This window comes from Sus scrofa, chromosome 18, assembly GCF_054392235.1.
Source record: "Sus scrofa isolate SSC_HxYL_T2T_F1_AM1 chromosome 18, Sscrofa_HxYL_maternal_Yorkshire_Landrace_v2.0, whole genome shotgun sequence".
In the NCBI taxonomy this organism is placed as follows: Eukaryota; Metazoa; Chordata; class Mammalia; order Artiodactyla; family Suidae; genus Sus; species Sus scrofa.
Genome location: NC_139400.1, coordinates 51,790,461 through 51,805,314, shown reverse-complemented (window position 1 = coordinate 51,805,314; position 14,854 = coordinate 51,790,461). Strand labels below are relative to the sequence as shown.

The following is a 14,854-nucleotide window of genomic DNA, read 5'->3' as shown; positions in this document are numbered from 1 at the left end:
GCTCATGGCAACGCCGGATCGTTAACCCACTGAGCAAGGGCAGGGACCGAACCCGCAACCTCATGGTTCTTAGTCGGATTCGTTAACCACTGCGCCATGACGGGAACTCCCTCTCTCACTTTTTAATTTTTAAATATTTTCTAGCTTTATTGAAAAATAATTGACATACACTACTGTATGGTTAAGGCACTCCACATGATGGTTTGATTTTTGTCTAAGGCACACAGCATGATAATTTGATTTGATTTACAGGGTTGTTTTTGTTTTTTTGTTTTTTTTTTTTTCTTTCTCAGGGCCGCATCTATAGCATATGGAGGTTCCCAGGCTAGGGGGTCTATTCAGAGCTATAGCTGCTGGCCTACACCACAGCCCCAGCAACACAGAATCCGAGGAATGTCTTCGACCTACACCACAGCTCATGGCAATGCTATATCTTTAACCCACTGAGCAAGGCTGGAGATTGAACCTGCGTCCTCATGGATGCTAGTCAGATTTGTTTCCACTGAGCCATGGCGGGGACTACGACAGTGATTTTTAAAGTTGCCGGTTTTAGAGAAAAATAGATTATGTCAAGCATTTGGCAACAGCCTTCTCAGTGGGGAAGCTAGAAATGCCCTTTCAGCCCCTCTCCTCTTATAGAGTTTTCTAATGTACTAATTACAATTTGGAGGAGCAAATTCATTTTACTGACTGATTTTTTTTTTTTTTTTTTTTTGTCTTTTTAGGGCCACACCTGCAGCATATAGAAGTTCCCAGGCTAGGGGTCTAATCTAGCTGCCAACCTATGCTAGAGCCATAGCAACGCCAGATCTGAGCCACGTCTGCGACCTACACCACAGCTCATGGCAATGCCGGATCCTTAACCCACTGAGCAAGGCCTGGGATTGAACCCACAACCTCGTGGTTCCCAGTCGGATTTGTTTCCGCTGCACCACAATGGGAACTCCTATTTTACTGACTGATCTTGGTTGCTCAGGGAACCTTTTTTTTTTTTTTTTGCTTCAACTGCAGTGACTCAATATGGGATCTCAGTTCTCAGACCAGAAAGTGAACCTGGGCTGCAGCGGTAAAAGCGCAGCAGAGTCTTAACCACTAGATCAGCAAGGAACTCCCAGGGAAAGATCTTTCATGCCAAGGAATTTGACTTGTTTACAAGCCAAATAGTGAACTTTATCTTCAAACAGTTTTCATCCATGAAACTGATTCCCAGTCCAGGCTCTGCCGCTTTCTGTGGCTTCCTCCTTTTGGCTTCTTCTCCAGTTGAGTTCTGTCGCTGTTTCCCAAATAGCCCACATTACATCCCCAAGGAGCCTTTGAGAAATGCATAGTCCTGGGCCCCACTCCGGAGAAGCTTTAAAAATTTTTTATTCTACTTAAATTATGTACCTTGAGTTTTGTTTCGTTTTTTATCACAAAGTCCAAAAACGTTATAATAGGAGTTCCCTGGTGGCTTAGCAGTTAAGGATCCGGCATTGTTACTCCTATGGCATGGTTAGACCCCTGGCCTGAGGACTTCCATATGCCACAGGCGCAGCCAAAAAAACAAAGAAGAAGAAATGGTTATAGCAGAAAAGAACAGTCCTTTTGTTCCATGCTTTCCAGACTCACTAAAAGAGGTTGCCACTTTGAACTACTTTGGCTATTCCTTCCAATACCTCTCTAATTCTAGGAGTTCCCTGATGGCTCAGTGGGTTAAGTCATTGTCACTGCTGTGGCTCTGGTTATTGCTATGGCACAAGTTTGAGTTTGATCCCTGGCCTGGGAACTTCTACATGCCTCTCAGGCGTGGCCAAAAAAGAAAAAAGGCCAATACCTCTGTAATTCTAAAACTATTTACTATTCTTTGTGGCCTTACCAATTTTAATTAATGTTGACTTTCTGTTATAGATTAGAATTTAGTTCTCTTAGACCTATTCTCACTTCCTCACCTCCCCTGTCTCCACCTTATATCACAAGCTTATATTATGATGATGAGCCACAATTCTATGATTTCTTTTTGTTCTTCATTATATGAGTTTTATATTTTTCCCTGCACCATCCAGTCTGTCCAATCACCATCATTTTGAACTCACAAATGTATCAGTCTGTGGGGTTTTTTTTAGTCTTCCCTTTCAGAACTTTCTAAACTCTTTCTAAACTTTCTAGACTAAGTTATTGTACTACTGTTGCCCTAGGACTTTTCTTTCTTTTTTTTTTTTTTTTTTTTTTTTTGTCTTTTTGCTATTTCTTGGGCCGCCCCTGCGGCATATGGAGGTTCCCAGGCTAGGGGTTGAATCGGAGCTGTAGCCACCGGTCTACGCCAGAGCCACAACAACACGGGGTCCGAGCCGCGTCTGCAACCTACACCACAGCTCACGGCAACGCTGGGTTCTTAACCCACTGAGCAAGGGCAGGGACCGAACCTGCAACCTCATGGTTTCTAGTCGGATTCGTTAATCACTGCGCCACGACGGGAACTCCGCCCTAGGACTTTTCTTCACAAATTATCCCATATCGAATCCTTACTTCACCTTGATTTCATTTCCCAGGTCCTTTGGCTTCCTAATTCTTGATCTAGTTCCTTTTTTTGATGGTATCCATCCTCTAGTAGCTTCCTAAGAAAGGGTGCAAGGGAGCTAAATTTGGGGATTACCGTGTGTGTGAAACTGTCTTTATTCTACTCCTTTTTCCCTAAAATGTTGCTTTGGCTGGTGTAGAATTCTAGGTTAATAGCAGTTTTCCCTCAGAACTTTGAAGGCATTCCTCGGTTGTCCTCAAGCTTCTAGAAGTACTGTTGCAAAATCTCATGTTCCACTGTGTATAAACCTTCCTCACCTCCTTCTAGATGCCTTTAGGATCTATTTTTTTTTATCCCCACATTCTAAAATGTCCTCATGTTCTCCTTTGAGGCTTTATCATTCATTCTGCTGAGCACTTGGAGAGCTCTTTAAATCTGGAGACCCATATTCTTCAGTTCTAGGAGATTTTCTCACATTACATTTTAGGTCAGTTGTCTTCCCGTCACTCTCTGCTCTCCCTTGTACTCCTGCCATTATTTGTGAATTTATTGTGTGCCAGGCAATGAAATAAACACATCCTACATGTCTCATTAATCCCTCAAATAAGGAAAGCGGTATCAGTTGTTTTCTACAGATGAGGAAACGGAAGTTCTACAAGTTTAAACTCCTTGCTTAAATTCCTCAAGCTAATCTGTCAGAGGTTTGGGATTCAAGTCCAGGTCTCCACACCCATGCTTGTGCTTTAACCCCTGCGTGATAATGCCATTTGCTCTGCAGTTGTGAAAAGGGGGAGAGGGGGTGTTGGTTTTCAAAGGCTTTCAACATAAGGAAGCTCACGAAAGCAACTGCAGAATGATAATTCAAGATTCTGATAAGTCTCTAGAGATCTCAGCAGAGCCAACCCAGTAGATGCCAGATAGCAGATTTTAGCAAGCTTAGGGAACAGTTGGCCTGCGAAGGCAGAGGGAAGGGAGCTATAAGGAGCTTAGGAAATTTTCTGTCAGGGAAGTGGTATGTTTGAAAAAGCATAACGACCATCCTAAGTTCAGATCCTGGCCCTGGCACTCGTTAGCTGTGTGGTGCCCATATGTAAAATAGGGATCGAAACTGTACAAGGTTCTTAAATAATTAGCTGGAGTAAAACACCTTAAAGCATCAGCGCACAAGCCAACAACAAACGATAGCCCCTTCCATTTTAGAAGATATTCAAGAAAACAAAGGAAATATTATCCATGTGGGGGGAAATAAAGGATATGCAAGGAAAGTCTATGGAGATGAGTATATGGAGTATGAGGCACCTGCCAGGTTGGCCATGCACAGAGCCTGGTAGCAACATGCATACAGGTAGTTCTGAGCACTCAGCAGCAAGTGTCTGGGTCACTGAATGAGAATGGAGCTTTTCTCAAGGGAACCCTCCTACATCGTTGGTGGGAATGTAAATTAGGACACCCATTCTGGAGAACAATATGGAGGTATCTTAAAAGGCTGAAAATGGAACCATCATAGGATCCAGCAATTCCCACTCCTGGACATCTATCTGGAGAAAACCATAATTTGAAAAGACACATGCACCCCCGTAATCACTGCAGTACTATTAACGATCGCCAAGGCATGGGGGCATCCTAAATGTCCATTGACAGAGAAAAGAATAAAGAAGATGTGGTGTATATATATATGTGTGTGTGTATATATATAATGGAATATTATTCACCTATTAAAAAAGGAATAAAATAATGCTATTTGCAGCAACATGGTTGAAACTAGAGATTATCATACTAAGTGGAGTAAGTCAGACAAAGACAAATACCATGATATCACTAATATGTGGAATTTAAGAGGGTACAAATGGATTTATTTACAAAACAGAAACAGACTTCAAAAACAAACTTATGCTTACCAAAGGGAAAGTGTGTTGAGGGGCATAAATTAGGAATTTGGCATTAACATATACATACTACTACATATAAAATAGATAATCAATAAGGACCTATAGCACAGGAACTATACCCAATATTCTGGAGTAACCTATATGGGAAAAGAATCTGAAAAAGAATGGATATATGCTTTATGTAACTGAATCACTTTTCTGTACACCTGAAATTTAACAGAAACATTGTAAATTAGCTATACTTCAGTATAAAATTAAAACTTTAAAAAGTCCCACTGTATAGCACAGGGAATTATATTCAATATCCTATGATAAACCATAATAGAAAAGAATATTTACAAGAATGTGAAAAATAAAAATAAAGCTGAGGGGGGAAAAAGAGAGAAAAGAGCTTTTCTCAAATTTCTTTTCTCCCGGCATTCCCAGACTCGATGGCATTTTTCATCAAGATGGCCCAAGTACACACTTGCTGCTTCTAGCCTTAAAAAAAGGTTCACGTTACTTGATTTGCTGCTTTAAGTGTAATTTTAGAGTCCACACACTGGAGGAGTGTATTCCTGTTTTTTCGCTCTTGCTCTCCTCAGCTCTGTGTATGTGTGCAAGCGTGTGTGTACGCATGTGCAAGCTGTGGTGCAGCTTCTCACGGGCAGTTCTTTTGCAGTTAGCTCTGAGGGCAGCTCCATCCTATGAAGATTTTGTGGCTGCGTTAACCATAAAGGAAGGCGACCACCAGAAAGCAGCTTTCAGTGTTGGGATGCAGAGGGACCTCAGCCTTTACCTCCCTGCCATGGAAAAGCAGCTGGCGATACTGGACACTTTATACGAGATCCACGGACTGGAGTCTGACGAGGTGGTATGACGACTGCAGGGCAGTGCCGCCTTTTAACTTCAGGGAATAAAGTTTGCTCAAGTGTTTTGTTGCCCTGCTTAGTTTCCAGCAGCAGCTTCAACCCTCTTCAGTCCCTTGCTTGGGAGTATGGAGAGGAGGAAGCAAAGCCCAGTGCTTTTATATGTAATTTTTTAAATGCATATATGTTTCATGTGTTTAAAAATCAAGGTGCTATATATATTCAGTTCAAAGGGCCTCCTGGAAACCAAATCATAGCTGTTATATAGATGTGAACGGCAGTTGTAGGAGCAGATTTGGCAGAGGACTCTGTTAGTGTTGTGTTTGGTTTTTTTGGCTTGTCTGTCTCTTTGTTTAGCTTTTGGTTTTGATGGGCTACCCAAACCCAAACTGAAAAGGAACAAATTCTGTATCAGAGATGATGACTCCTAGGCAGTGTTGCAGTCAGTTTAAAGCTAGACTAAGAACGTGGAGGGCGCCAGGCCCCTGTGTTGAAGCTATTGAGATGGAGTTTGCTGTTCCTGGACGTCCTGCAGAGATCTTCTTCCCTGTGGCTCTGGGGCCCGATGAGCCTGAGCGGGCCAGGTGTCCGGGGCATTGGTGCGACCAAGCAGTGCCATCCTTATTGACAGGTGGGAGGCTGTGGCTCTGAAGAGATGAGTGGCGTGTCCTGGCTCCAAGCTGGAGGACTGGACAGAAAGATTAGGACAGGTCTTCTGAGGTGACCCGTCTGTGCACCCTTTGCCAGCCTGCTGGTCTCTGCATCATCTTAGTTGGACATCACAGCAAAAGCGTGACATTCAGGAATTGCTTCCCGGTTTTAAAGGTGAAAGTTAGAGGTCAGGAGATGCGCTCAGTCACACAGCCGCTCTGTAGAGGAACCACGTGATTCCCATGTGTGATCCGGGCCACCTCTGCCTCAAAGTGCCTGGGAGTGCTTGTCTAAACAGCAAGTTCACAGGCCTTATCTTGACCTGAACGACCAGGATTGTGGAAGTGGGACTCAAGATAATAAACCTCGGATATGACTAAACTTTCTAAGTTATTCTTGTGCATATGGAGTTGGAGAATGAATCGCTAGATTAAATTCCGGCTTACGGAATTCCCAGTCTTCTGCATGAACTAAATGATGTGTCCTTTTTCTTCAAAAAGGAAGAGGCCGTTGCTGAAGTGAAGCAGTTAAAGGGGAGAGTGAGAAGGGCAGCAGGGCTGTTCGGCAGCTTTCTTAATTGAACCAGCAGGCCTTCGTGTTGCCGTCTGGGCCCACAGTTCTAAACGTGCTCTCTGATCAATCTTGGCTTAATAATGCAGGGTGAGCTAAATGCAGCTTATCAATTTCAGAAGCTTCAGGACCACGTCCCAGGTTAAAGGTGGGATTTAAGTCTTTTTGATAAAACAGCCTTGTGTAGGCATTCTCCTGAAGAGTGTGACACCAGGACTGTGGCCCTCGTCTCTCAGGCCAGGCTGCCAGGAATGGGCATTGGGGAGAAGCAGGGGTGCCTCCCCATCACAGGCTACATGCTTAAGGTAGGTGGCAGGTGCTGGCGCGAGGTAATTCCCCAGGGCCTTTGCAGGGCGTAGATGACTGCTCTATGAGAGCCTTAGAGGCTACTCTTCCCAGCCCAAAGAGATCTCCTTAGGCAAGAGATTAATGCAGGGAGGGGCTTGATTTTGTCTTTAAACAAATGGGCATTTATGGAGCTCAAATTAATAAAGCAGGTACTCTGCTCACTAAAGACTTAGGGAAAATGCTTGAGCTTAGAAAAGCAACATCAAATGTTTTAAGGCTGAGGAGAAAAAGCGCACTAAAATGAGGTTTCTTTTGTGTCTTAGCGCCTGCTGATGGCAGCTGTGAGGGTGTGCGTGTTGTCTTTCCCCACTCCCACGAGTGATGAGCGCGGACCCCCTCTCTGACCAGTGTGAATATGGTCATGGGACCAGGGGATGATTTAGACTTTCTGCCCTTGACGGAGCCTCCTAAAGGGAAAAAGAAAAAGCCACCAGCCTTTGCTTTACCTTGAATGAACACACATGAGGCGTTGTACCACGGGGCAGGGCTGCTCAGGAGGTTGTGGGTGTCGTGAAGCCTGACATTCCGAGCAAATGCCGGACCTCCCCGTCGCTCAGGTGACCTGGTGTGGACTCTTGGAGAGAGGTGGGCTCACTGAAAGAACCTCAGGTTCTCCACCTGGGCTCTGAATACAGGCAGAGAGAAAGGTGTAAATGACCTTGTTTTCTAGAGAAGGAGGAAGGGTTTCACATTACCTCGGATCGTTTGGACCCCAGAGCAGAGAAGCTTGAGTCACTTGAATAAGTTACATTAAATACCCAGTACTTTTCCAACCCTACAGAAAGATAGGTATTTTCCTCACTGGAGCATGTGAAGTTTAACTAAGATATGTAAAGCTCTGGAAATTGAACCTCATACCAAATGACAGATTCACCTTGCCCTGAAGCTTGGCACAGTAAGAGCCTCCTCTTGGAGCTACACTATTTGTTTCTCCGTGTTATTTAAAGCCATCATTTGTGCTGATGTGCATTTACTACCTAAGAAAAGGAAAAAGAGAAACGATGGTTAAGGCTTTCTCTCCGCAATCCTCCAAGATTCCTGGGACAGCGAAGCTTTCTTCCACGCTGACAGCGAGAGGAGACGGGAAGGCGCCAGTGTGTTGGGTGGCGGAGTGGTCACCTTGCTCGCTTGCTCAGTTTTAGGATTCCTTCTCCAGAGGGACCTTTGGAGAGGTCCTGAAGGAAGGGCAGCGCAGCTTCTCAGTATCAGTAGAAGCTAATAAGTAGCATGTGGAGGAGCTTCCGGAGGGCACTTCCACACACGTCACTTCATCACATCGGCACTTCTGCCCACAGCAGAAGCCAGGCTTACGCTTAGGAGGGATTAATTTGATCTGACGAACGGAATAAAACCCTTTCAATGGTGGCAGTTTTCTTTTGTCCTTTGAAAGCAGATTTGATTCTTTGTAGCTAATCTTGGGAAAATGTCAAGTTAAAGGGATACTCTTAGGGGTCAAAACCAACTTGTGACTCTGAGATGTAGGTGGTTTTCTTATCCCCTCTTGATCCAGTGGCTTGGGGATTTCAGTCCTCAGGGATTGACTTTGAAAGGCAGCGTGTGTTAGGATGCTTAAGTCGTGGCTTGAGGCGCCTCATCCTTATTTTCGTGTCTTTCTGAACATCAGTACTTCCCAAATATCACATTCCACCGTCAGGGAGGTCTGAACTCGGTAGTTGAGCCCTGCACTTCTCTCTCCTCCTCTCTATTCCCAACGATTGCAGACAGCACCCCCCTCAGAGCACCACCCCCACCCCCCTCTTAGCTGTGCTGCACCGTGCCTAGCAGCAGCTTCTCGTATGGAGGTGGAATGTCAGGCCTAGACCCAGCCAGGGTCAGGTGCGCAGTCAGTGGGCATCCTGCTCCCATGCGTAGCTGCGAAGCAGGTGACTGCCGTGATGTGCAGCATCTAGAAAAGGCCGTCCGGTATTAGATGAGTGCTGCTGGAAAGGTTTGCTCGCTTCTCTCTTTTGATCATTAATTTTTTATACGGACACATACATAATTCCAAAAGTGAATGCTTTCAACTTTTTATTTTCAGAAAAGTGTTTTTAATTAAAAATATGTGGTAGGGATCAGTGAATAAAGTATACTTAATTTGAGGTAGAAGAGCTGAACCAAGAGGTATCTTATTAAAGAAACCTGATCTGATTGTGCAGAGCACATATATGAAGAAATATGTAAGCCGGTAGGGTGGGTCAGAGGGTCAGGATCAATACGAGATGATGTGATGTTGAAAACGTTCTGAAAGACAACTGTTTTTATGGTTGTTTTTTTTTTCCCCCCAACTAAACTACCATGTTCTACAAGAAGTTGGTTTCATAATGGTGCATTGCTGAATCATCAATTAAATGATTTTAGTTGCTTCGGATTTTAGTCTTAGGTTTTAACAACTCTTGAGCTTTCCCACCCTCATGTTTCATTTCTTTTTTTAAGGTGAACTATCAACCTTTAAAAATTTTTTTAGATTTAGAATTGATAAGTTATAGTCTGTTGTAAGCCATTGTCCTGTTAGCAGAGCTAATGTTTGGTCTTGGACAGCCTGACTTCCATGCTCTTTTGATCTGGTGGAGCCTGTACACAAGCCTCAGTGTCTCCGGCAACCTGTGTCCCTGTGACGTGCACATAGGAAGACACTCTGCTTCCGGACGGCCCTTTGTGGTCCACAGTTGCTTACTCAGGGGTTCATAATAGTGACATAAAAATACCGCCAGCTGTCTAATAGTATTTTAAGACTGCTTGTCTGTTACAAGGGTGTTAGGGTTCTTTCAGCAATTCCACGAACATACTGTCCACTAGACCTCTGGAAATGTCCCCAGCCCCATCCTGGCTTGGGCAGTGGCCTGTGTACAGAGGCCATCTGCGTGCTTTCGCGTGGCACTGCCTCATCAGGGCACTGGGGGTCCCACGAAGCATCGTCAGTGGAACGGTTGCCGCAGGCTTTGATCTGTCTTCCCCACTGTTATACAGCCTTTCACTAAAAGGAAAAAAAAAAAAAAAAAACACCACTACTCTGCAGTGCAAAAGTCTTCAAAATTCTTCAGTTAACCTTTTTGATTCATCATTTCTCTTTCAGAATGAACAAATGTTCTTAACTAAGCGATGTGAGATCACAACAAAGAGATTTGCTTGTTTTAAGCACCATCCTTTCTACTTTTATGTATTTTAAAGTGTGGTCAGTATTTCCTCCCTGTACTTTATAAACAGGAACCACCTTGGGGTGGTTGGTACCCCTGGCAAAGCTGATCCGTCCACACAAACTCCTACGTATGTGTGACTTTAGGTGTATGTGGAGTCAGTGGTGACAAGAAGGTGATCTAGAAGTAATTCTCTTGCTTTCCCGAAGGCCGGTGAGCCAGTCTCATGGCATGTTTGATGCATGAGCCCCCTCTGTCATGACATTTTCACTAGAACGTTAGTAAACAGCCTAACTACCTCATGCGACATTGGCTGTGGACAATCCGTGTCAGATGAGACATGCGTTAAAGTTGATTTACTCTGGTTAATAGGTTGAATAAAATGATGTCTCTATAAAGAAGAAACACATTAGACCAGATGCCAAAGGCTACAATGTACATAGATTTCCTTGGATTGCTTTTTTAAGTCAATGTTTCATTCCACCCCCAGTATTATCTCGAATATCTGTGGTTTCATAGATCCATGCACTTTGAATATCTGTCACATGCCGTCTGACGTTAGCTGTTCTGAATGAGCATCATAATGACAGTTGAAAGCAAGTATCCAGTGGTTTGCTGATTTCTTAATTTTAAAGGACCTTTACTTAGAATATAATGTGTTGGAGCCTTTAAGGATCAACTGATAAATGAGAATTTCATGTGTAGGTTTCATGTAAAACTCTGTCCAAGTTCTTACTCTGTCTCTTGCAGGGAAGGGGAACAAGGGAGGGATTTACTTTTTTTGAAACATGTTTGAAAATGTCTGTCAGATTTTATATTCATTAGTTATAATAAACTTATTTTTAAAGTATTTTATCAAGTGTTTCCTTAAAAAGTTTTTGTGGGGGTTTTTACTTGATTGTGTCAATAGTGAGTATCATTTGTGGGGCAGATACTTCGTTGCTGGGCATCATTCCAAGCCCTTTACAAATATTAACCCATTTAATCCTCTGAATCACGCTATAGGGCAGGTACTGCTATTATCCTCAAGTTACAGATGAGAAGACTGAGGCACAGGGAGTTCCCGTTGTGGCTCCGCCAGTTAAAAACCTAACTGGTATCCATGAGGACACGGGTTTGATCCCTGGCCTCACTTAGTGTGTTAAGGATTTGCCATGAGTTGTGGTGTAGGTCGAAAACATGGCTCAATCCTGCATTTCTGTGGCTGTGGCTGACGGCTGCAGCTCTGATTCGTCCCCTAGCCTGGGAACTTCCATATGCCGCAGGTGCGGCCCTAAAAAGACAAGAAAAGAAGAAGAAAAAAAAAGTCCCCTGCAAAACTTTGGGAGCCTTTTTGTAATAGCTTTGTTCTCATACATCTTAAACATCTGTAGTGCCAGAGACAGCTGTGTAAGGACCAGCTGGCCACCTCCTGCCTTCTCCACACCTGCCTGGAGCAGAGTGCTCAGATGGGTGTGTGTGAAGAGAGTCGGTTGCTCTGCCTCAGCTGCGCCCTCAGCGGTACTTGGGGGCTGTGAACAGACAAGCTTCCTGGAAGATGAACCAAGGTGGGTTCGAAAGAGACCGTGTTTGGATATCTGTCCTGGTTTCTTGTGGGCCGGAGAGAAAAGATGCCTTGTGGTGATAGGGACCAGCTGAGGACAGGGGACGTTTGCTGCCTCTTGTTCTTCCAGAACCTGGGAATACTACATTCTCTGGTCTCTTACTATTCTACAAGATCGTGGCTACACCTGGAAAATCTGGGCCTAGTGGCAGCGATCGGGAAACCCAAAGAGCAAGAAGAAATGGAACCGTCCTGGAGCTGATGTTTTTATTCTCACGTTCACACAGATCACTTAGATGTCCAAGCACACAGACACACACATTCTCACACACACACCCGCGTCCTGGCCCCCGTCATCACCGTCACTCTCTCCAGAAGCACAGCGTAGAGGGTGCCTTTGCAGCAGGATGGTTTGGTTGGTAAGAATTGATAAGTGTTGATGGCCTGACATTGGCACTGAGGTCCCAGCCACGTCCGAGTGGTTCACCGGGTAAACACATCTCCTTCCTCCGAGAACGGAGTTGTCACATCTCTGCTCATACCAAGTGTGTCACCAGTTTTAGGGCTTTTTGCCTTGCCTTGACAGCCCAAGGTATTGCCGAAAAGCTTTTAGGTGTTTTAAGAGTCAAATCCAGCTTCTGAGGCCTTCATGACGTGGCCCCTGACCATTGTGCTTTATGGACCAAACCTCTTCCCCAGGGTTTTGTGAATCATGGTGGGGAGATGGATGAATCTCTGCCTGCTTCCTCCTGGTTTAGACCTTACTACTCACTTCCCTGCAAACTGGCTAAAATAACGCATCTCCACGGCTCCAGGCGGCAGCCTCCCTGCACACCGCCCTTTACACTCACCTGGGTTGTAGTCTCAGCGCTCCGATCCAGCCCCACCTGCCTCCTGATCACCTGCCCTTAAATGCCCTACCTTCGTCCGAAACCCCAAGTCCAAACTTATTTGTTTCTTGGAGTTGCTGTCATGGCTCAGTGATTAAGGAACCCGTCTAGCATCCATGAGGATGTGCGTTTGATCCCTCGCCTCGCTCGGTGGGTTAAGGATCCAGCGTTGCCGTGAGCTGCGGTGTAGGTCACAAACAAGACTCGGACCTGGGGTTGCTGTGGCTGTGGCGTAGGCCAGTGGCTACAGCTCCGATTGGACCCCTAGCCTGGGAACCTCCATATGCTGTGGGTGCGGCCCTTAAAAAGACAAAAAAAAACAAAAAACAAAAAAAACCCCCACGTGTTTGTTTCTTAAGCTCTGCCCTCTAAGTCAGTGACATCAGCATTACTCCAGTCCCTCGGGCAAGAAACACCCTAAACTCCTTCCTGACTTCTATGCTCTCGACCCCTTTTTTACCCCCTTTTTTACGGAGGCCTGCCCCAGCCTCCACACCCCCAGTGGCTACAGCCTGGATGTCTGGAATCTGTGCCTTTTCCACCTATCACTGTCTTCCAACCTGAAAATCCTTTGTGACTCCCTGCCATGGCTCAGTTTCCTTTACGAACTTGCAATGCCCTTTTCCCTTCCCGAGAGCCCAGATTGAGCGTCTTCAGAAAATCCTGGCTGTCAATTTCATCTCTAAAGACTTCCCACACTTCTCAACAATACCACATCAACTAGATCTTAAGGATGGGAAGCATGAGTACATGGAAACAACTAATGCTTTGGTGTATGTTTTAGTTACCAATATAGCCGCCTCCCTCACTAAATCAGGAACTTGACCTTCTTCAAATTAGTGTGCCCAGGACCCCACAGCGCCTTTCCTGTCCATGGAAGGATTCCAGAACTGTCTTAGAAATTGAGCATTACCTCCGATGGGGCTCCCTGCTTCTTTCAGGTGGGTTGGTTCTGTTTCCCAGCAAGGTAACAATATTTTGAAGCAAAGCCATACACATCTATTTCTTCCTGTTTTCTTGACTGCTCAAAAAATACTAACTAAATGTCTCTTTTATAGTTTGCCTTCATTAATGTAGGTATAAAATGCTTCATGGTCCTTAATGCATATCAAATTATGAATATTTAGAAGACAAAGTCTGGCTCATGGATCTCTGCCCTGTTTGTGCATTAGAATCACTAGAAGGACTTAAAGAAGCAAATTAAAACACTTATGTCTATAGAGTACCCTTCATGGCGCAGCGGAAACAAATTCAACTAATCCTACCCCCACTGGAGGAATTTGGATTCTGCAAATCCAGAATCCATGAGGATGCCGGTTCGATCCCTTGCCTTGCTCAGTGGATCAGGGATCCAGTGTTGCTGTGAGCTGTGGTGTAGGTCGCAAACGTGGCTCAGATCCCGAGTTGCTATGGCTGTGGTCTAGGCCAGCACCGATTCGACCCTTAGCCTGGGAACTTCCACATGCTGCAGGTGCAGCCCTAAAAAGCAAAAACAAAAACAAAACACTGGTGTGTAGGCCCCTCTCAAACCACTTAAATCAGTCTCTTGTATTCTAAAAATCTCCCCACTAATTCTACTAGGCAGTCCAGATGGAGAACCCCAGAGCTGCTGCTGGCTTAGATCTTTAAAATTATGCTTTGGGGTCTTGTAGGATAAGTAAAGCCAGATCACAGAAACTCCATCCCCTAAAGCCTAACCACATCAACTACCAAAATAAGTAAAACTTTAAAAAGTAAAAACCAGTAGAACTAGCATGAAGCAAAAGAAGCCCAACCTTGTCATTGTGCCCTAAACTGTAAAAGATGATCACCAAAGAAAAAGACCAGATATTCTGGCAAGAATGAGAAGGTTGCTAATCCTACCCCCGCTGGAGAAATTTGGATTTTGCAAATCCAGAATTCACTTTAAAATCTCAGATATTGGAAAGAAGATTGGAGAGTTGGGAAGGCTGAGTGGGGCTGGGGTGTGTGCATGCGTTTGTGTAAAGGCAGGTGGTTTTGCTGGGGAGAGATGGGTGAAGCAACCAGCGCATCCCTGAATTAAGAGACAAACCCACATCCCAGGAGTCCCCTGGTGGTCTAGTGGTTAAGGATTTGGTGTTGTCGCTGCTGTGGCTCAGGTTTGATCCCTGGCCTGGGAACTTCTGTGTGCTATGGGCACAGCCAAAAAAAGAAAAACCCCCATCCCAAGGTTCTCCTCCCCCGTGATATAGTATATATCTCTCCTCCATTCAGAAATCACCGTGGTGCAGGACTTGATCTAAGCATCAGACGGCAGAGCAGGGTTCAGTCCCTCCAACAAAAGGCTGTGTGCACAGCTCTCCCTCCTCCCCTCTGTGGACGCACACAGACGAGCAGGGCTTGGGTTTGGCTGGGATACACTCTATGGCTGTGCTGGTTATTAAAACATCAGACTGCTTCTACACCAGGAGGTAAATACCACTATCCAAAGTGTCTCCAGCTGCTCTGATGCCAGCCCCTCTC

The 14,854-nt window shown here is 45.0% G+C and overlaps 1 protein-coding gene across 3 annotated transcripts in view; it reads left to right on the top strand.

Annotated features, from left to right (window-relative positions):
- PLEKHA8 (pleckstrin homology domain containing A8) overlaps nt 1-10,787 on the top strand; it is a 60,102-nt gene extending 49,315 nt beyond the window's left edge. For all 3 annotated transcript variants that reach the window (XM_005673281.3, XM_085005626.1, XM_085005625.1), the window contains exon 14: nt 5,048-10,787. In XM_005673281.3, coding sequence (XP_005673338.1) covers nt 5,048-5,245 — 198 coding nt within the window. In that variant the 3' untranslated portion in view covers nt 5,246-10,787. The remainder of the gene's footprint in view (nt 1-5,047) is intronic.
- The last annotated feature ends 4,067 nt before the right edge of the window (nt 10,788-14,854 follow it).